This window comes from Dromaius novaehollandiae, chromosome 2 (assembly GCF_036370855.1).
Source record: "Dromaius novaehollandiae isolate bDroNov1 chromosome 2, bDroNov1.hap1, whole genome shotgun sequence".
NCBI classification, from domain to species: domain Eukaryota; kingdom Metazoa; phylum Chordata; class Aves; order Casuariiformes; family Dromaiidae; genus Dromaius; species Dromaius novaehollandiae.
Window position 1 is genome coordinate 26,335,107 of NC_088099.1, and position 23,814 is coordinate 26,358,920.

A 23,814-nucleotide genomic window follows, 5' to 3' on the forward strand; every position below is an offset into this window, starting at 1 on the left:
TGTATATATTTATGCATATCATATGTACATATTTTTTTTGTATGGGTATAATTATTTTATTTGATAACACCTTTTGAATATTTTTAATTGTCACTTTAAGTGAGTTTATATGAAAACCAGACAAACGTGGACCTCTGTCTGTTTTAAAAGAACAACTAGATAAAATACCAAGATAGAAGTATGCTTTTGATAAATAGTTTGATTTTGTACGTATTTTGTAAAAAGAAACAACTTTGGATTAACATTGATGTGCTTTTAATGTTTATGTATGTTATGTGTCTTTTAGTCTTACAAAACAAACACAGATTTTACTGTTTAGTGGGCAAATTTTTTGTGACTGCAATGGTCCGTAAGGCATAAAAACAGCTGTGAGGCAGGAAAACATCAAAGACTCACTAGTTCCTGTTCTGCAGGCATGTTTTTCAGAAGGCTAATGAGAAACTTGTGAAGATTCTTTTAGAAGTCGTGAAGACAACTGTGGCCATAGAGGAGACAATTGGTCGCCATGTTCTTGGATTACTGGATAGATCTGGGAAAATCCAGCCTTCCAAACCAGCTGGATGGGATGCAGAGACAGAGGAGTCAGTAAAACCTTGTGTCCGTGTGGGATATGAGAAAGGTAATAGTTCTGTGATTTCCTGTTGCATAACTAGTAGCATTTGCACACTTTATTTTTTATTTAAATACCCTTCATTTTGAAATTGCTAATTAAAATCCTTTTTTTTCAACTGTTAGTCATTTGAATGCATATAACATCTCTATTTAAGAGATGGAAGGACACTTCAGGAGTTGTTTCTGAGTACTGAGTGAGACAATAATGATCTAGGATGCTGTTAGAAAGCCCGCAACAGAATAGGGAAGTGGTTGAGGAAGTAAAAAATAAATAGGTGCCTTCTGGAGATAGCAAAGGGAAAAAGGATAAAACAGCTCCATTTCATCTTGCACCAACTTTACTCTTTCCTCTTTATGCCTGGGGAATGGGAGCTGGAGTCAAAGGCTGTATCTCTACTAGTAAGCATGCATAGGGATATTGCCAGTCACTGAGGGCAGCTGACATGGAGCAGCTTGTATCTGTCCTCATAGACTTCCCAAGCCTCCAGGAGAGGGTGATGGCCTGCAAATTGCCTTTCGGAAGCTGTCTCTGGAGCTTTCTAACTGCCAAGCCATGACCATCAGCTTTTTGGAAGAGTGCTATCTGGCACAGGCATAAAGGAGCATTTTAACAGTGTAGGTAATTGTGTTTCAGTGTCTTAAGAACTTTCCCAGGCACAGTTTGATTTGCTAGGAGAGTGTCTGTCCAGTTCTCTGTTGGGGAAGAATAGGAACTCTGCTTTTTTGCCAGTTGGTGGTACCCATGATACATAAGGCAGTGTAAAGACATGTGCATTTTACCTGAGCCTTATGGAGAGGCAATGTGCAACAGGTCAGTTCAGCCTAAAACACATTATACATCTGGCTTTGGCTGCAATTTTAACTATTTCGGTGAGTGAGAATAAGAACTGGATTTCAAATACTACATTTCAGTATTAGGGAAGTGTATACCATAAGGTAATAACACAAATGGTGAATGAAGTTGAACTTTACCTTGTCTATTCAAAATGTAGGTTATTAAGTATTATTGGTTCCCTCTAGTTTCAAATATAGGTCACCTTAAGCCTGGCAGCAAGTCAAGAAAGGATGTATGACTGTATGACTTGTAGTACAGTGACATCTACCTCAGTTGATTACTCAAAGGTTGTCCGTGCAGTGAAAAGGAATGTGTACAGCTGCCATCTGAGGATTATTCGAGTTTTAACTTAACAGCATTTTTATGCTTGTATCGTACTGTCATTTCAGTAAAAAGCCTCGTAACTGTCAACTTTTGTACACATTTCACTGGTATTTAATTGTGAGGAAAATTACTGTGCATTTGGAAATCTCAGCCCTTTGAGGCTTAGCCTTTCTTCCCCAGAGTTTAGATTGGATAGCTAAGTTTCTGGTCTTAATTTTTGGTACTTTTGCAGGAGACCTTAAGGACTGAGATCATCTACTTTAGTTGAAGGAAGCAGTACTTTCAAAATTCAGTATTTTTGTACTTTACTTTTGGGTGGGAATGAAGGGAGTAGTGTTTGCTTATGTTAACACTGCTGAGAATAAGTATCTTCAACCATTGCCAGCTATTTATCACTGTCTTTTGTAGCAAAATGGTACGGTCAGCAATGATTAGGCTCAAAGTTTACCACCTCCTGTTGTGTTGTGAGATAGTCGTGAGTTTTATGCAAATGGCATTTTTAGATAAGTTTTCTATATTGAAAACAGCAGCTTATAAGTGTTCTGTTTGCTCATTGTATAGTTTGAGCTGTGTGAAAAGCATTGGCATTTTCACAGAATATATTTCCCAAAGAAATAAAAATGCCTTCTGTTTATGAAGGCTGTGATTACAGGCCATCACAGTTAATGTATTGTATTGTTACCTAGTGCATTCATAAAACCTAGTTCATAGTGATATCATGCCTATTCGTAGAACATGTACCGTTGGTTTTCATCTCCCTCGATCTCATTTGCTGAAAATATTTCTCCCTGTTCTCAGACAAAAACCACGTAACTATGTTTGCAAAGTGCTGATATATGATTGCCGCCCTTCACTACTGTAATATGTTGTTGCTCTACACAGGCATGTATAACACAATAAATTTTTTTGCTTCTTGCCTGCTCCTGCACAAGGATGCCTATACTTGTTATTTGTCACTAATTATTGTCATTAACAATTCTTAATATGGATTTTATATACACCCCCCACACACACACACATACATACATATGTATTTATACATAAAATATATAGGAAAACATTCTTGAAAGAGTACCTGTATTTGATTTTTGATTGGGTGCTTATGCCTGGCTTTCATAATACTCTTCTCTAAATGCACAACAGGTCCTATAATTGGGGCGTATTGTTAATTTTCTTAGCCTTTCTGTGAAAGAGTAGTCTCCCATATACAAGGGGACTGTGTGCCGTTCCATTAGGCAGGAAGTTTGACTGTTTTAACTCTTGTGCTTGTTAGAAGTGGATTTTGAAGAGGTGTGTAAGGCTTCACTTCTCCTTAACAAAGCAATCGTCTATTGCTGTAGTGCCCCCTTAGTAGAGGTGAGGGCTGCATTTGAGTATCAGCCACCCACACACTGGTTTATTCCAATATTTTTTTGTGTGTGTTTTCTTACATTCAGAAATAATTGTGTAAAAAAGAGAAGGCAAAGGGAATAGGGAGGATTAAAGAAGACCCAAGGTTACTGTTGTTGAGATGGGTGGATGTATAGTTTGTAATTTATTTCTGAGGTAGTAGTCACAATCCTCTTTTTTCCTTTCAAGATGATATAACAGCAGCCCTGCAGAATACATAGTTCTGCCACTAGGGTCAGGCTGATGCTTGGTGCTTTCCTGAGATGGTATTGGTTCCTTAGCTGAAGTATTTGATTCTGCTCCAAATAGAAGTGTATCACAAATTCAGTTAGTGTTTTCAGTCAGAAGATTGTTGTTACTCATTTCCTATACTTCCACTGAATGGCCTGGGGGGACAGAATTCTTTTTAGAATTTTTTCCGTTGTTTTCTGGAGGTAAAAAATAGCCACTGCTTTTATGTTTTAACCTGTGCATGCTATCGTATTTTCCTGGCCAAACAGATCTTCATTTAAATAGCTTAGGAAATTCGTAAGAATAAATTTGTGCAAAGAAAAATCTAATAGTAAAACAGTAACATTGATGCATTTGATTAAGTGAATTCTCTCTGACTTTCTAAATGTGATCCATGTTTACCGACAAGTGAAACTCAGGATACTATTAGAACATTTACTGAGTCGTTCCATCATTTTAAAAAAGCTGAGTCATTAAAGTCCATGTACTTACAACCATAACCTGATTTATAGGGCATATAGAGGTTTATCTGGGGCCTTGGCTAGGTTATCAGTTAACACAGGATTTTATTTGTAACGTCGTGAGTAAAGTTCAAATTTCATCCATAAAACATAGCATGTGAAGGGAATAGCATTTGTACAAAGTAATACAGCGAACTCGCTGTAATCGCGCGGGGAGATTGAGGCCCTGATTCGGGATGACAGACCCGGCAGGCTTTGGCCCTCTCCTGCAGAGGAGAGTGCTCCTCTGAAGAGTAGGGGCAGCGCACTGCCGCCGTTGCCCTGGGGAGGCCTCGAGAGCTACTGCGTCCCTTGAATATCCAAGCTCTGTCCCTTGAATATCCAAGCTCTCTTACCTACGTTTTGGGCTCCGTGTTTCCAAACAGTGTACCAGAAGCAAGGTAGTGAATAGTTTTATTCACTGAGCCACCATCATACAGACTTTCTCATTTTCAGCTTGTAACCCATGACCTTAATTTCTCCAGTGGAATCCCAGCAGTAGACTGCAACATTAGCTCAACTATGACACAAATAAAATAGGTATTGCTTTAAAAATGTCAACCAGCAGCTCAAAAACAACCTCTGTACCTAGACTTCTGTATCCAACTTCTGTGTAAGCACTGTATATCTTTTCTTAAGACTTACTGGGCTGTGACATCTGACATGCTGAACTGCAAATCTGTGGTGCAGGAGAAACCTTTTCTGTTTGATTACCGGGAGTGAGTTTACACAAGGAGAAGGCTTTTCTATTTGTGCCAGTTATATTCTCTTTATTATTTTGTGTCAATGAAAAAATCATTTTGGGGAGGAGAATATGGTTTTAATGCTTTTGCAGGGGGTGTGTGGGGTGTGCTTGAATAGCAGTGTAAGGAGGAGCACAAATGGCATTCAACTGCCAGGGAGTTTTGAAAAGACTTAACAACACTTCTATTTCTTGTTTCCTCCACTGAAAATCTTCTGGAAAGATGCTGTGGCATAACACTTTGATCCACTAAGGCAGTCCGTTTTCAGGGGAAAAGATGTGGAAATTTTTACTTTCCGCTTAGGAAGACATTTCATGTGAACTCCTGTTGTTAAGTATCATTCTGTAGAAATTACATTATGGGCCTCTACATTTATCATTTTTCACTGATTTTTCTATTTGAGTTGCCAGCCCAACAGTATAAATGAAATTACTACATTTAAGCTTTTGTGTGTGTTTTTGGTGCTTTTTGTTTTTCCTTTTTGAGTTATCTTTGAGAGTTTTAAAGTTTCCACATACAAAATTATACTTTAGGTGAAAGCTCACTCTTTCTTCATTTTTTTAATAGTTATATTTCACTTAAATTATATGGGTTTTATTCTGAGATCTTTTTGTATAACAAATTTATCTCTTAGTATTAATTTATTTTGTATTTAACCAGAAAAAATGAAGGCAAATTACAAAAGAATTGACATAAGCAAGACAGGATTTTAAAAATCTTGTCATTAAAATCTTGTCATGGAGGCCATGTTTTACTCTTTGGTCACTGGCAAGAAAAGATAATGATATTAGTGGCATTATTAATGTAAGAGGTATTCCAGACTTAGCTTTTAAGTGATGACCTTCTGAGCAGCCTTCAATATTTTTAAGTTTTTTTCTGTAAAAGTTTCCAGTCAGCCAGCAATTCTGATGATCTTGTAACAGACTGCACATTTTTGCAGTTATTTTGCAAAATGTTTATTTTTGTGTTTGACACACACTCGTCATTGCACAAATCATCTGTATCTCTCAATCAAATAATTTGCTAAAACGTAAGGGTTATAGGACATGAATTTTAGACTGGGTTAAAGTTATCTACACTGAGCTTCACTCTTCGTTGCCAAGACTTTGTCCACATTCGTGTAGATTGTGCAATAACTGATGCATCATTGATTTTATTTTATGTGGCTTATAGCTGTACGATTGTACTGTGGACTTTTATTTTGTGAGATCTCTGAAGCTAAGCAGTTCTTACCTGGTCAGTACTTAAGGTGGGTGACCTCCAGAGAGCAGCAGGCACTGCTAAGTGTATTGGTGGCTCAGGAGGGAGTATGATTTCTCCCCACTCAATCTTTAACCAGTGCTTTGGTACAGCATTTGGAAATATTTATCCTTTTAAACGAAGGTCTGTTCTACTCTGAGGATATTCAAGCTTCTCTTAAAGCTTGACATTTTGAGACATTCAGAGTGCTTTAAATTTGAGTGTTGAGAAATCAGAATGGTATTTAATTAGAAGTGGCGGAAGTGTTCCTTTGGCAGGCAGCCTTACGCTGCAGGGGGTGCAGCATCATCTTAAGGTGTTAGGGGAAACCTTTATTCGCTTCAGACCCGTCAGCAGTGCTGTTCCCTTCGCTGGCAGAAAACCACTGCCTGCCACTGCTAGGGTAACTCCCGCTATAGCAGTTTTTGGATGTAGTTCCGAAGTGCAGGATTAGAACGTGCTTTGAAATCCTGTGTAGATGAGAGGTGCCATGTGAATGTATATTCTGTTCGTCTGGTTACTCATTTCATTCATATATAAATTTTGTTTCTGGTTATCCCCTATGGAGTATCAAGAGATTTTGTAGAATTACACCCTCAAAATTAAAGGAGATATGAATCAGTAATGATGTAACTAGAAGAAAAAATTACTAAATACATCTGCATTTTATAAATCTTGGCAATTATACAGTAAAACTAAACCCTGTCAAATTAAATTTGCCATAGCTTAGTTCCTTGTATATGGGTCATATACAGCTGTGGCCATAGTGAAATAAATGCGTAAATGTGTAATTATCATGATGGTTGCAAGGATAAAAGTAGATGGTTAGTCATACTGTAACTAGTTAAAAGAAAAATAAAAACAACCTGAAAATTAAAATCTGACTTTTCTTGCTGGGTTCAAACAGCATCAACAGAACTGATCCTTCCAATGTTATTTGGATATTTGTTCAAGAGCAAATATAAGGAAATTGTACCCTACAAGAATACTGAATACATTTTTAAAGGCAAATTGTAAAATTTAACTATTAAAACTTCATTTTGAATTTGTGTAACTAAACAAACTGTTCCAATTCTACTGTTGTTATTCATAGAATAACCAGAAACTTACAGTGAAAGATAACCATAACCCAGTACTGTAATTTTATTGCCAAACAGGTACTGACTGGTCTTAACTCATTTAGTCATACTGTTGTTTCCTCAAAACAAAATCTTTTTATGGAGAAAATTTTAAAGGAAAAATGCCCACTTACTTTCTATGGGAAAAAATATTGGTCTTTCTGTGACAAGAAAGGAGACAAACTCTTTGGTGTGTGAGGTCAATAGCTATCATTCGTCAAGGCTGGGTGCTGTATTAAATGCCTCTCATTACCACTTAGTAGTTACTGAATTTTAGAACAAACCCAAGTGACGTATGAAGTATAAACATCTAATTTAAAAAAAAAAACTTTTAAAAAAATTGCGGAAAAATACTTCAGTAAAACAAGATATCATTTAAAAAACTTTCCAGAAAAGGATATACTTCTGACATTTCAAATCAAATAGCCTGGTGACATAGCACTTTTCATTTTTAAAAACACTGAATCAACAATAATTATTTACTGTTGTGATGCACTATTGTATTGTTATTTCATATTGGAAGTGTGATTTATTTTTAAGGGTTTTAAAACATCTCAGGAGCATGCTTTCACTTGTGTTGCTTAAATGCAGCCTTGAATTCTAAATACACAAATTTACTGTTTTCTAGTTTCATTGCTATCAGTTTAATACCATAGGCAAACTTTCTGTCTCCTGCTTTCCAGACAAAATGTGTAATGCCCTTAAATTGAATCAGACTGCAGGAATTTCGAGAAGTAGGAAGACAACATAATGCCCATCAGTAAAGACAATTACAGTTCTCCTGCACTCTACTTGATTTGTTCAGCTACTCATTTTAATAAATATATAGTTCATTAATAATAATGCTGAATTTTTATTTGTTCTGTATTCTAGTCTATTTGTTCTGAAATGTTGTCTGAATTACGGGGGAACCATCATTCCCCTTACTTACTTGAGTCTGTGTATTTGAATTACTAACTTCAACAATTCTATGTTAATGCACGCTAACATAGTTGGTCACAGCTGAAACAGTGACTGACTGTGTGGGTTTTTTTACCTGGTTGTATTTTAAAGCCAGTTTTACAGGTCATTATTGCAAGTTATTCAAAATTGTAAGGATTACTGATAGTAACACAAGTTCGCAAGATCAGGTACAGAGCCCAAAAGCATGCTGAGAGGGTGTCTAAAATATTCTCTGTTAGCATCTCCTTTTATCTCTCCCTTCTGCCTGGTTTTTGATTAACACATTCTGTATTTTGTTTAAATTTTAGTATATAATATTTCCCTTCTGTCTTTGTGATTAGTACGAATATTTTAATCATTTTAAGACTTAGCTTTCTAATCATACAGTTTTTCATGTTTTGAAACTTTCATGTTTTGAATCTATGTAAAAAAATAATCATTATTTTTTCAGAGTCCTGTTCCTCGTATCATGGTAGTAATATGGGAGTTGATGGTATTAACCTGTGGTCAGGAGCAACAGATGAAGGACTGCTGACCCAACATCTTGCAGAAAGTGGAGTGGAAATAGATCCTGAAAATGAAGAACTAGTACTGAATGTTAGTTCTCGACTGCAAGCAGCTGTTGAAAAACTTCTGGAAGCTATCAACGAAACTTCAAATCAGGTAGGGTGATATAATGGTAACATGCTTTGAATCTTGTTTCTTGTTTTTTTTTTCTCATTAATGTATTTTTATAAGCCTAAAATCTGTAGGCTCACTTTGAAAGTTAAAACAGGATTTCAGTTGCATAAACCCAAAGAAGTCTGCTCCAGCATGACCTCACTAATGAATTTAGATTTACATTGGAGATCTGTTTTGGACTACAAAGAACTACATGCCTGAATTTAGGTGTATTCATCAGTGTCGGGCACTCTCTCATTACTCATTGAAGTCACCTGCATTCTGTTACAACCCAGAGATCAGATGGAAAGCATCAGAGCATCATCTGTCTGGTCCTCGTGAAGAGGGAACTGTGCCCAGTTCTCTTGTCAAACGTTTTAGTCACTTGACTGCCCAAAGAGATGGAGATCTTCTACTATCTCTTCCAACTGTGATTTAAAGATGGTAAGTTAAACACATATCCACCTAGAAAAGAAGTCTGTGGTCCAACACTCTGATATATAGAGGTATATGATTCATATATCATCTCCAAGGAAGAGGCAGTGTGCAGGTATTCCTTTCTGTTTATTACAGCTGGTGCTTTGCATGGGAGGATTTTAGTTGCTTTTTGGAGTACAGTTTATTTTCCCTGTTAATTGAACTGAGAGTTACATACCGAGCTCACACTGTCCCTACCACGTGCCTAACTTGTAGATGATGTGTGTCTCAATATGAAGTTACCTAAGTAAGTGCTCTGTATTTCATTGTGTGTCCGTAAGGAACTTAAGCTACCTATGGATTTTTCTTAGGCTATGATTCTGCAAGTTCTTGCACATATAGGTACAGAGGAATGATCCCAGTAGTGTTGACTAAGGCTGTTCATGTATCTAAAGTCATTCCTTTCAAAGTATTAACAGATCAGTGCTTTAGATCTGGTTCTGGTTTTCCCAAAGAGTTACCAGCATCTAAATCACACTTTCTTTGCATTGCTTTAAATCTACACCGGATGAGACTGACCCAAAGTATGTTTCAGTGATTACTCTTTTGGGTTTATTATTTATGATAAGATAAATGGCATTTTGTCATATATTTTAGCATATGTGTATAAATGTATGTTTAGCATAGAGATCAGAATAATCAGCTTGATTAAAAAAAAACAAGATAAATTTATTTAAAGCTGTCTAATTGATTTTCTTCTACATTTAAATTTGTTTGCCAGCATGATAATGGCAAAAGGAAATTCTAAAGCTAGCAAAAAAATTGAAGTAAGGGGTTAGTTTCTTTTCTTTTGCCTTCATGAGGGCATCTGAGCCCCTAGACCACACTCGCTGTATTCAGGAGCTCTGACGTTCCTGTTTCAACATTGTTAATTGTAGTAGGTAAAATTGTGGGAAGGTCATATTGCATCTGTTTTTGTGAAGCTTTGTTCAACATTTCTACACATCTGAGAAATAAATAGCTTTCCTTCACTAACAATAAATTTAGAGAATTTGGAGCATACCAAAAAGATGAAAACAAGTAATGAATTGGTAAAGACTAGAAATTGCTTGTTTTCACTAGCCTTTCAGATTAGTACATGACACAAGTTGTTTCCATACCGTAAAATAAACAGCAGAATGTAGAAGATACTGGTATTATCTTAATTTTATAAACCTTATCAGGGTACATTTTTATCTTATCTTTTGTGGTCACCAAAAGTAGCTGTGTATTTCTCCATTATACTGGTTCCCAGCAGTTCTGCTACTCACAGTTTGCTTACATTTTCATTACCTGTTTCCTGGGCAGCAATTATGTGTTATATATATACTTAAAAGCTAGAATTATTTTTGAACTATATTTAAATCTTGCTGAGTGATTTAATGGCAAAATGCTCTTTTCTCACAAAATATGAAATATAATAGCAAATAGCAATATCTAATTAAGTTATAGAGCATTAACTTTCTTTCATTACAGTTTAGACTGTAATGGTGTTATCTCTTTTTGGGATGCAGTGAACGCTGTTGGATTGACCAGAAATTAATTTCATAGTGTCTGGGAAAGCCTAATCTACCTTGTTGTGTCTTAAGTACTAGCTTAGGATTTCAGGTTGCAACAAACTAGCTATACTAGATCAGTCTGTCTACTGTCAGTTCAGTGTCTCCTATAGAACTCAGTATTTTGAGCCAGTTCCTTAATCTGTCTGAGGCTAGAGTTCAAAGATGATGGTATGCTTCATGCTACAGACCCACCTATTAGTTTACCTAATAATGATATTACTTAAAAGTTGTTTCTTTCTTGCCTCTGGGTGTAAAATGTATAAATCAGAACTACTAGAAATGAAGGAGAAAAAAGTTGCAATTATGAAAATATGAAAATTCAGCTGTCTAAAAAGTATTAAGCATTTATTTGAAACTTTTGAGAAAGTTGGTACTCTTTTCTTAAAAAAAGACAAAGATAAAAGGCTACATTGTGACACATTAAAGTTACAAAATAATTTAACTACAAATTGAACAAAATCCCCTCTGGCTTACTAAAGCAATTAGTCTGGTGGATCTTGCAAATCAGTTTCTGCATTGCATTTTTTGGAAACTGATTCTGTAACAGCTCTTTCTGTTCAAGGCTAAGTCCAGTTAAAAAAAAATGTGGTTTACGGTCTTTGGTTTGTTTTTGTTTTCCAGTTTAAGGCCCAGAATTACATATCAAGAAAGGATACACAGATAGTGTAACACATGTAGTTCTTAAAGGTATTGTTAGAAATTGGAAGCAAATCTGTCTGTATCAGCTGTTTTTTAAATGCCAAAGAAGAACAACTGCAAAGTAATTAAGAATTCATGCTGTGATGATAGAAGCATTATCAATTATTTATTCCAATGTGGTGCTTCTTTCTTCTGAACAGTTTGTTGCTGACCTTCAAATGGAATAGTTTTTTACCTATCCCTGAATTATTGTGTTTTTGTGAATGATGTTTCTACAGTAAGCTTTTACTTTTTTCATATCAATGAAAATAATCAGAATATTCTAAACAGCTTATTTCTGTTGATAATACAGTTGATAATACTGGCAAGAGAGAGTGTTACATTTTTGATGCATACACACACAACATGTGTGCACAGTCACACACACTTTTTCTCATGAGAATTATAGGTATCCAAAAATGGATTTATCTCTGCTGGTAAATTTAAAAAGTAAATATAGCGTTAATCTGTTTACACATTTTCCCACAGTACTTAGTGTAAATCTTGACACCTTTTCTGACTGCTCTGCAGAGATACTTTGCAAGCATTCAAGCTTGTTTGATTTGCAATGCGTAGTGTAGGCTTACTGAATTGTATACAACTCCTGTGTATATACCTAAGGTTTGCAGATGACTTTACAGTTATTTTTAGATGTTCAAAACTGAATACTTTATAAAATACTACAGAGGAAAAAAATAATCCAAAAATGACTACAGGCAAAAAAAATGTTTAACCTTTCCTCTAAATTAGTTGTATTTTGCATACAGATAGGTACCCATTTCTTAAAACAGACTTAAGAGTGAGAGAAGCCTGGCAGACTCTTCAAAGTAGGTATTTCAAACCTGTCTGAACACACACTTCCGGAGCTGAAGCGCAATTTGAATCCTTCTAGGCAAAGCTTATAGTGGGCGTATTAATTCAAATTACACCTGCTGGTGTTATGTATAGGTAAATAAATCAAGCCACTCCCCATCCTCTCTCTGTGGTGAGATACTAGCAGGAAGCATTTAAACTAGCTGAGTTTGAGAAAGCTCTTCCTGTCGATTTAACTCAAAGAGCAAGAATGAAGTCAAATAGTGACGGATCTGTATTTCTCTTGCATTTGCTGTAGTGGAGGTTGAAAATCGTTGTTAGTTTCTGTTCCGCGAACTTGCTTGCCTGCTGCAATATACCCATTGAAGCATGACGAAATTATGCTTCCTTGCCTCGGAAATCACCTGCCAGCTGCTATTGGAAGATTTACATTGTTTTTTCATGTGAAACTTCAGGAAGAAGAGTTTTTAGAAGTGACCCTATGAAGCTTTCTTGCACAGATCTTTTTATTATTTTTTTTTATTATTTGTACTCCACTCCTGAATTACTCTACTTGTGAACGTGATCTGAGGCTTCCTGGTGATTTTGAATTGGTTTGTCACTGGTAGTACCTGAGCCGCGTTTGCAGACCCCTAAATGTATGTGTTCTGATTTATGTTACGATTTCTAAAGCCAATCTAGCTAGTGCAAAATCCCTGTGTGACAGATAAGCCGACAGTGATAGCAGCTTTCTGCAATGGATTCTTACCGCACGTACTGGGCCTCTAATTTGCTTAGTGGTTTGTGGACTGAAGGCCAAGAAGAAAATGCATACGAGGTTGAGTCTCGTGTGCCTTTACCAAATCCTTTTCCTTTCCCTGAGCGCTTGGATGAGAATAATTCTGTAGTTGTAAATACTTCAATTTTTCACTTCAGCCACAAAAAAAATGGACACATTTTAAAAGTTGTCTCTAAAATCTCCTTGCCTACACCTCCCTATTCGGTAAGTATGATAGTTTTTAAAGGAAATTATATTTTAACCTGCTTAAATAAAAGGCAATGTAGTGAATAATAATATAAACTTGTCTCTGTATAGTTAAACTTATTATGTACTGCTAACAGTTTTTTTTCCCAGACAGTGTTTAATAGGCACTGAAAAAGCCCTAATTTTTAAAACTTTCTGTTCATTTCTGACAAAAGAATTTTAGCAGATGAAGAAATGTATTGAAGCCTATAAATTTGAGTTCTCTAATAGAGATACTTCACTATATCTATATACACTGTATCTATATACTTAACATTTTTCTCCTTATGATCGAGGTAGGCTTTAGGGGGTGTGTGCAGTAGCTTTAATGCACTGCACTAAACATTACATTAAATAGCACAAGCTTGCTAATGGCTTCTACTGGTGCTGTGAAGAAATGTTTATTACTTGAAATATCACATATTTAACTTTTTATTACTAAAAGAGCTGGAGAGTACTTTTTATTCTGAATTTTAGTTGGAGTATTTGTTGCATTTGGGTAAGCCGTTTAATGGTTGTCTATGTTCAGTAACCCTGTTATATGTTTTCCTTTTAATTGGCATAGTCTTTCATACAGCACTTCAAAATGCGAGAATATATTAAGAATACTCTATGATTTTTAAAAAAGTCTCAAACCAGTGCAGATCCTCAGCTGCAGTATTTATACTGCCTTTTTACTCGACCTTGTCAGAATAAATAATTCAAGGTAATACCTTTCTAAAAAGGAATGCTAAAGAAACCAAATCAAGTCTTTAAGTTCAGCATATCATAAAAGAGAATGTATTGGTTATTCAACTGTTCTTTTCAAACTGTAATTTTATTTATAAAATGAACAATTGTGTGTGTAATATTCTATAAAATGTTTCTAATCCATTTTTCGGAGATTACAAAGACTTTGGTAAAGCAAGTTAATTGTAGTCATGAACTCAACTGGAGAGGGTGAGAGCTTTTATTTTTGAAGAAATTACTATATTACAAATATCTGCCAGTATCTATAATATTAAAGAGAAAAAAGATGGGAGAGGAGCAGGAAATACATGTTGCTTCATTTTCTGAAGTTGAAGTGTTGTCTTATTTTGAATGCTAGACACACGAAGAACTCGTGCCTTGTTCAGCTCTGACAAGTCTAGTGCCTTTCATCTTGTATTTCTGTGTCCCTCCAACAGACAGGTGTAGACAGTTGAGAAGTATAGATCACCTTGGTTATTGATGCCAGTTTGCCCTTAGGCAAGACAGACATTGGATGTAATCAAGACTTCTAGCATTATAATAATGGTACTTCTTTAGTGTTTTGCTTTTGTGATTCTAGTTTTGATTCTCTTTTGAAATTATCACTTTGAGTATGTCTAAACTGGGCGTCAAGCACTTCAGTCCTGGTTTTCCAGTTGTTTAGGTTAGTGATTTAGTGATATTGTGCTACGCCTGTGGTAATATGCATTGAATGTTAGCTCATCAGATAGGGAGAGAGGAATAAAAAAAACCCTCAACAGTTCTGTTATGGGGCTGCAGTTGGAAGCAGCAGTCCTTTATGTCTTGTTGGTTGAAAAGTGCAGTGTGGTCAAAATTCACATTTTCTTTGTGTCTTCATTTGTCTTCATGCTTAGGAGCAAAAGTGACACCACTTGCGTCAATTTATATCAAAAATGCGGCCAGTTTTAGCCATTGGATATGGTGGGTGATAGACGGCTCCTGTGCATATTTAGTACAAAACTCATATGTAAATAAAGGTGAATCTATTGTAAATTCATAAACGAGGAGTTTCCGGAACAAAGACACGGATTTAGTCATGTGGCTCATTCGATACACTATGCTGATGAGTCTCTGTTTGCTTAGGTTTCTGTATTGAGTCAATTTTCATGTTGTAGTCTGTGAGTATGTGTTTGGTAAAGGACTTACCAAATGTCCACTGAAGTTCTGTGAGACTTCTCATCACACTGTAAAACAACTATTAACTGAGTATAAATGATAGAATAGTTTTTTATCAGAAATTCTTTAATTTATCTAATCTCTGTAATTTTCTCCTGTGGTAGCTTGAACATGCTAAAATTACTCAGACAGAACTCATGCGAGAGTCCTTCAAAAAGCAACAAGAGGCCACAGAGTTTATCAAGTGTCAGGAAGAACTGCAAGAGCGTCTCAGTGAAGAAGCCAAAGCCAGAGAGCAGTTGGCTTTGGAGCTTAGTAAAGCTGAAGGTGAGTAGCTTCTTTGATGAGTTGATGAACTTTGCATTCACTTTTTATAAAACTTGTGCATGTTTTATAACCACTGCATTTGATTTCATGCAAGAAATATGCTTTTATTTATTGGCTAATGAACTTGCAAATTAGATCAATTTGTGAATTTTAGAATGTTATCAACCTTCTGGATAGTTATGGCTGGATTTTTCCTGTTATTCAGCAGTGCAGAAAGGAATATATAAAAATGAAGGACAAATAATTGGATATGAGAAGTTTGAAAATAGAACTAAAAAAGCAGATGTGAAAATAGAACTAAAAAAGCAGATGTGGCATGATAGATGAGGAAAGACGGAAGAAAAAGCGTATGAACTATGGGCATTGTCTGTAAAGTCGGATAGAAAATAGTAAGTTTTCACTTGGGAAGAATTCTTAGCCATTCCACTCAAGATCTCTCCTAAATTTACCAATCCACACCTTTTATTTTCCTAGCTCACAGTGAGATTATTTCTTCTCCGTGTTCCTAACCCTAATGCATAGGACAACCAAGGAAGTTTCCTATGCCAGCAAAGCATAGAAGAGCCAAGGAGTGAAACTTTCATCCTGAACTCTGGGAGTGCAGTTAGCCCTCCTCCTTCCCCTTCCTTTTTTTTAATTTACATTATTATTAACATAGACAAGATGATGACAGTTCCTTGTGGCTTCAATGGCTCTTGATAAAATCTAAGAATATATGACTCCAAAAGATAGAACTGAAGAGGCACACATGAAAAAAATCTAACATATTCCTTCATTACTTAGTGTCAAATTATTTATAAATTGTTGCAACATAGTCAAAACTTGGGGAGAAAAAAAAGTTGTCGTTTTTCTGGAGTCTAGCAACCAGCTCTGGGTGCTCTGGAAATGCTGTTTAAGAAAAGTACATTATATAAGTTGAGGTTGCCCCTCACACTGTCTGAATCACAGTTAGAGAGTTTCATGTGACTGTAAAGGTTTAGGTAATTTGCGATGACCTGAAGCGGCACACTCTGAAACACACTGACCTCTAAACTAGTTAGTGCATCTCAGAAGCCATGCTTGCAGTTTACTAATTAATGGAAACTATTCTGAGTTTATGTCAAAAGATATCAGTGTATAGGTATTTCTGAAACTTGAGGTTTGGGGACGCACAGCATTTATAAATTTGTGCCCATTATTTACACTTACCTGCTTAAGTAAAATTATATCTTTGTAGCAGGTTGCTGTGGAAACTGATACTAATGGAAATCTCCTGCTAATAACATGAAGCAACCTATTCGTTCATTACAATGTCAATAGTATCCCCCAACTAGAAAGCCTGAACAATGCCTCTGACCTCATTAAGGAAAACAAAACTACTTTTATTCCCACAAATTACTCAAATGTAAATGTTCACTTAAATATCCTGTGTATACCCACTGATTCTGCAAGAACCTGAGTTAATTATTTAAAGTAAATTTTTAAGGCCATGGAAGACTAAACTGTAGCAACTTTGAAATCACATAATGCCATTTCCCAACTTTGTCTCATTTGGAAGTTTAAATGCTTGGATATGTGTTAATATCCTTAAAATTAACATACTTCATTTTGTGCAGACAAACTTAAATAGTAACAACTTAAAATCATAGAATCACAGAATGGTTGAATTGGAAGGGACTTCTGAAGATTGTCTTAGTCCAACCCCCCTGCTCAAAGTAGGGTCAGCTTGAGCAGGTTGCTCAGGACTGTGTCCAGTTGGGTTTTGAATGTCTTCAAGGATGGAGATGCCACAGCTTCCATGGGCAACCTGTTCCAGTGTTTGACCACCCTCACAGTTAAAAAAAAAAAAAAAAAAAAAAAAAAAAAAAAAAAAAAGTTGTTTCTTATGTCTAAATGCAGTTTCCCATACTTCAGTTTGTGCTCATAGCCTCCTTTCCTTAACTTAGTTCCACACAGTCATGAATAAAAATGTAGAAACCTCAGTCTGAGTTTGACAATATGATGGTGATATATTTAAACCTGCACTCTGAAGTCATCTTTTTAAGTGTATTTGCAGCAGGATTAAGGAGGCTACTAAAAATGGTATGTTCAAGGTTGTCACAGGAGAAGTGCAACATCTTTTTGACATCAGAAAAATACATTCAAATCTTATCAACACTTAATTTGTTGTAAATTCATTTGTCATGGTCAAGAGGCCTTTATACATAATTTTATTGCATCGATAGATTAACGTTCTATTTCCATCTAGCATCTCTATCACTGTCTTTATACAGCAGTTTGCAGTAACAACCGTAATAACTGACATCTGGAAAAGGTGTAAAAAACACCAATTCTGTAGGTAGGATCTCTGCAGTAGTTAGCAGAAGGATTTGGTTGACTCTGAAGCTCAGCAGACTTGCCCGTTTCTGCACGGAGGCAAAGAATTAGTTTCAGAGCCACATGTTATTCCTGGAGAATACGATCCTGCCAGGCCTCCTCGTTGATTTTCTTAGATAATCCAATATGAGTTCACACACTGGTAATAATTGTAGCACATATAACATGATAAGAAAAGCAGGTTTCTAAGCCATGTCCCTAAAATGTGATTTGGGAGACAGTTGGCAGCCTGTCAATTCACAAAGCGTAAACACTGCATGTAATTAGCATATTGGTTGCAGCATTTTAATAGCTTCAAAAACCAGAAAGGAGGAAAATTGATTTCAGAGGGAGATGTATTGAGCTTATGTAGATTCAGTTGTGAAAGAAATTTTATTATTACTTAAAAATCAAATTACCAGTGGAAAAAAATTCCAATAGAACACAAGCAAAACCAGTAATATCTTCTGCCAAAACATAGATGACCTAAGAATTTATATTCCTGCATAGGCGAGTTACAAAACTGTTTAGGACTGACAAACTTCAGAAGGTAGGTCACTTTTATGTCTGTTGCTGCTTTCCTTGGGAGACAATTATTTTAGGCTTGATAGAATTTGTATTCACAGATCTTCAAAAATAAACTAAAATAGACTGACTAATACATTAGGACAAAGCAGTGAGGTTAGTGTTAAATTTTAAAGGCAGAAATCTGCCATAATTTCATATTTTTTTATTACTGTCCTATTACCAGACAAGAAACAGATGTGAAAATGAACTAGACTCTTGTCTTGAGTAATACGCTTCTGTTATAAAGGTTACTTGTGCAAACAAACTAATAGCAGCAAAGAAACTGCAAAGTCTTACTAGATGCCAGTTTGTAGATAGTGGGATTGTCCATATGTAAATGAAGACAAAATTTTAGCCTTTATAAGGGCTTTCAATAGGGGCTCAAATATTCAATCAGAGCCTAGTCTGTGTTTGGAGATTTAACAGATGAGGCAAGTAAATATTTTTGCTAGAAAATAAAGTACATTAAACACGAAAGTCCAGTGAGAGCCATGAAACTGTGTTTTGCGGTCTCAGTATTCTATCTGATTAGGGTTTATGTGGGAAAAAAAATACAGAGTAGAAACAATCTCCTGAAATTTTTAAGCTTCCTAGTGGAATTTAAATTTAATTGTAGTGATAGGACTGCTTGATTGTATTTTATTTACAAAATTCTTAAGGAATAGCGATGTATTTTTAGAGAAGTAAGTGCAGTGCCAGTTTGTAAGATTCAACAGCCTAGCTGTATTGGTTCACTTCGTGATCAGTTCTGGAACATAGGACACAGAATTTGATGTTACAGTTTTAACCCTTGATAGATATATTTTACAGCCAGACTTCTAAGTTATGTGCAAAATTATGTCATGTGTGGAGATTTAATTCTTTCAGTCTTTTGCAGAAACTGAGCTCATTTGTCCCCCTTACAGCTTTAATGCACACACTTTATGACTCCTGAGTTAATTAAATCTCTTTTCCTCCTTTCTTTCTCTGAATATCTAAAATCAATGCACTTAATGACAGGCACCTTTTTTGATATAACAAAACAAGAATGCCATACAGCTCTTTTTATTCAATTTTTTCTGCTCATCGAACTGAGTTGTGAGCACACTGACGAAGCCAAACTGCATTCTCTTATCAAATTCCTTGATTAGGCCTGCAAACAATAATGCAGAACAGCATCTGAGCTCATTACATATCTGATGGTACTTTGTCTTCTCTTGAGATAAAGTATGTCATTTTGATCATTTCACACTTATCACAAAAACTGCTGCAGCTGAGACATTTTCAGACCTCTAGTGTTTTAGTGGCCTGTCAGATATGACTTATCTAAGGAATGCGATAGAAAGCTAATGCCAATTTGTTCGCTGAACTCTGACAACTTTCATTAAATCTCTTAAAAGAAAAAGGCGGGGGGAGGGCAGGAGGAAGTACTGTATGTAACACGTGACCTTACCAGATTTTCTTTCTCTGTCGTTCATATACTCTGTGTGTGTGTGCGCGCACTTCCTTTAACCTGAAACTACCCTCTCAACCTCTAACCTGTCAAGGACTCATTGTGAACATCATTAATTGCGGTGGGAATAACTACTGGAATTCATATCATCTCAAATTTTTGAAATGTTATTATAATGTTTCTAGTGTAATATTTTATTTCAACTGTTAATCTCTCTATATAGCCGTGCACTCTGTGAATCTAAGACTGCAAAAAAAGGTTGGTCAACAGTGCCTGACTGATACATATCAGGACCAGACCTACGCTTTTCAGACTGTATATGCAAAGGGCACTGTTACTTCATTTCTGTCTTGGTAGCTTTCATCTGAGATGTAACTAGGAGTGTTCACAGAGGTTTTACTATGCCTACATTGACAATGAGGGGAAACATCTTTAGTTTTCCTGTAGTATCAAGCTAGAATAAAATTGGTATTAACACTAGCTCAAGACTATAGATATGTATTGATAAATTTTAGGTTCTCCAATAGCGGAAGTTTGCTTGCGTATTGAAAGATACCACTTAGATTCTGTGGATTTTGCAAGCTAAACCCTTTCTATCGAGTAATAGGAACAACCTGTGAGATAGATTTGTGTGTCCAACTGAAAAAGTTTAGACATCATATGGCTGGTATCCTACCTGTCCTTTAGAGCCATCATTATCAGACATAAAATGCATCTTATCATGGAAATCTGGGAGTCTATCCCTAAGTTTTACATATTTAGTAGCTTCTACTGTGTGACAGAAATGTCTGCTGTGAATCTTCTCATTCAGGCAGAAGCCAATACCATTACAAGATCTCAGTTTAGATTATACAACCCTCAGGGAAATTTTCATTTTTTCCATAGGTCTTTAGCTTTGTGCATACTTCTCTGTCATTCAAAGGTGGTGCCATTTTTTCAGCCATAATCTCATGCAAAAAGATAAAACTGAGCCTTTCCCATCAGATTCCTATATAATGCGTTTTACTATGTATTATGTATATTTTTAAAAGCATACAAGGCATATTCACAAGATAGTGTTCAAACTTATTTGTTAAAAAGGTCACTATATTTCTGTGCTATTTTTAAAGTTGCATATAAATATTGAAGAAATGAAATTATGTTTCATAAATGTCAGATGTTAAAGAGATTTGGGGTATGTCTCAGGTACTAAACATGGACAGCCAGGGCCACATTAGGTGTCTTATGCTATGTGAGGAATCTGCATGATACAGGAGCTACAGGAGACTCATGATCTTCCAGAAATGGTGGTTACAGAACATTACACACACTTATTTCTCCTTTGCTTTGGACTTCCTGGTTGCTCCAGAGGTCTTGTGAGGCAGAAGAAACTGGAGTTGTATTTGGTCCTGTGTTACCCTTCCTGTTGTTTGTTTATCACATAAGAATAGCAAGAAACTAGCGCAGGAGTAGAAGTTTTCAGGTGCTGAGTATCTAGCATGCATGTGCATTCATGTGAGAATACTATAGTGACTTCACCACTCAAAAAATTAAAACTGCTCTGTATTATGTATTGAATCTACCCTAAAATCTGTTCTACAGGCCTCATTGATGGTTATGCAGATGACAAAGCATTTCTGGAAAAACAGCTCCGGGAAAAAATAGATGTAATTGACCATCTTGAGCAAGAACTACTGTGCACAGGTAACAAATTGCAGGAGTTAGAGGCTGAACAGCAGCAGATTCAGGAAGAAAAGGAGTTACTGTCCAGACAGAAGGATGCCATGCGAGCAGATGCAGGGCCAGTAGAGCAACGTACGTATTCTTCACAGTCTTTCTGTGAGGTTTTCTTGTATTTTCAAATAAAATACAGATATCTTGGTGAATTTTCTCTCTTGTTAATCATCAGTAAAAATGTAATATGGCAAGTATTTTCATACCTGGTGCCTAACGGTAACTCTTTTAGATATTTAAACAAAAAGTGACTGAATTTTCAGAAGTGTTGAGTGATCACAGTTGCTCTTAAAGCCAGCAAGAGAGCTTGGTACCTCTGAAAATCTGTTATTATTTGTATGATCACTGGAGATGGAATATCTCAAAGTTAGCACCTATGTATAAAAATACTGGAGTAAATATTTTCCAATATTTAGAAATTTAGAGAGACTAACAAACATGATTGAAGTAGATATGATGTCTATACGTATTTTAGACACAGAAGTAGTTATACTTTTATAGCAAATTCCCCTTTTGGGGAAGAATGGTGCAAAAGTTGTGTGGTAAGGATAGGCTATTATCTGCCAGTAATGAAAGCTGCTTACCCAGATCTCCAAAGAGTAAATAAATAAAAAGCTTTTAGCACTGATGGTGAAATAATTTCAAATAAACACCACATCAGTTTAATCTAACTAACTGCTTACTCAAAAAAATCATTTCTCTTCCTGAAGTAAATGCATCTTTTAAATTTTCCTTAAACTGAAAACTAAAATTAACATTTTATGTTTGAGAGGGCAAGAAAATTAGGACAGTGATGGGTAAGCAGTGCTGAACTTTCTAGGATTGCAGCACTTACATTGTAAATAGCAGGGTGAAGTTAACATTTTATTTCATACCTAAAGGTTTATTGCAATATATAATGTTACTTCTAGACTGCTGAATGTGTATTCAAAATATTTTATACTTCCTATTGTGTAGTTGCAACTTCCTGAATCCATTTTGTATAACAAAGAACAGCCTGTTGCTTCTTATTTGGTAGAGTCCTTGTGTATGAGCCCAGTTTAATTATGTCTTACATTTCTAAATAATTTTTAAGTCATTTTCATGTATAACAACAGTAACAATGAACAAGTCTATAAATTTTATATATATATATGCACTTATGTCATGCATACAAGAATAACCTACTGCATTCCCTAAGTTATCTCAACAACTTTGTCATTAAATGCCACAATCTATCTTTGGCTTCATTTTCTCTTACATTGTTGCACCACAAGAAAACTATAGCTGGCATGTGAATTACTTTGCTTCTTTTTTTTGTTTTCTCTCTCTCTATTCTCCTAGGCCTAGTAGATGCTGCAGTCGATGCAGCTTCCCAAGCAGGTGTGTTTGTATATTGCATGGCCAATCGTTAATTGGGTGGAAGACTTACACGTACTGACATGGTTAATCAGGATTATTGGGCTTTCAGCTTACTGACATTACTTGTAATTCTTACTGGCCTGCAGCTTTGATGTTGTATTTCATATTCAGTTTTACTTTTTGCTAACAACACTTCTTACAATTTCTAAGCCTAATAAGCAGATTCATCAATAACCATCATCTTATTCACCTACGAATTACAGATGCTCAGATGGTATTGGAAGGATATCTTTTGTAGCTTTTTTTTTTTTTTTGGTTTTTATTTCCAAATATGGCGAAGTCATTCATTATGATAACTAAATGATGTATTACGTTGGTATGTGATGGTTACCTAAAAATGAAAATTGGTTAAATACGATGTAAGATGATGGTGCCCAAAGGATCTTTCTTCTGTAGTGAAAGTAAATTGTATTGTATCTGTCTAAATATCAATCATGTTTTAAAGATTCTTCAAATGTAATTGCACTTTACAGTTTGGATTTTTACCTCAATGGGTGCATATGTTCACATGATATGTACTTCAAGGGGCTTTGGCTTAAAGATCTTAATAGAGTGGTTTGGGGCTTTACTATATACACTTGTCAGCATTTCATGTGGATTCAGAATTAGGCATCTTGCAGTCACTGATTTTACAAAGTTGCAGTTACAGGTCAGTAATTTCTCTCTCTGCCTGGTAACCTCTCTAAGTCTCTCCATGTTTCTGTACAATTTTGTATATATATATATCACATTAAAGAACAAAGACTGGGAGTGGATTATTTTTACTGACACTGGTGATGAGAAGAGGGTTGACTTTTCTGTTCTTCATTGTTAACCCTTGTGCTGACTCCAGCTGTAGATTGAACCACTCCGTTCTTCTTTTCTATGCCATTTATGAAACTTGGACAGTGAAGTGATCTGATACAACTTCATTAATAGTCCTCTAAAGGACAGTAATTTTAACATGAATTTGTATAGCTTTTGGTGGTTACCTTGATTATTTTTCAGAGGAAAATATATTTTCTAAAAAGGAAAAATAGTAAAAACCCAAACCAGTTAACATCCTTCAGAGTACAGCATGGATACATACAGC

At 35.7% G+C, this 23,814-nt stretch overlaps 1 protein-coding gene across 4 annotated transcripts in view; it reads left to right on the plus strand.

The window, feature by feature from the left end:
• The window catches only part of AKAP9 (A-kinase anchoring protein 9), a 125,869-nt gene that overhangs the window by 70,656 nt on the left and 31,399 nt on the right, over window positions 1-23,814 (plus strand). For 2 of the 4 annotated variants that reach the window (XM_064506054.1, XM_064506053.1), the window contains 5 exons: window positions 414-619; window positions 8,385-8,596; window positions 15,133-15,295; window positions 21,210-21,422; window positions 22,665-22,703. In XM_064506054.1, the coding sequence (XP_064362124.1) occupies window positions 414-619; window positions 8,385-8,596; window positions 15,133-15,295; window positions 21,210-21,422; window positions 22,665-22,703 (833 nt within the window). The remainder of the gene's footprint in view (window positions 1-413; window positions 620-8,384; window positions 8,597-15,132; window positions 15,296-21,209; window positions 21,423-22,664; window positions 22,704-23,814) is intronic. The other 2 variants (XM_064506055.1, XM_064506056.1) reach the window with 1 other exon arrangement.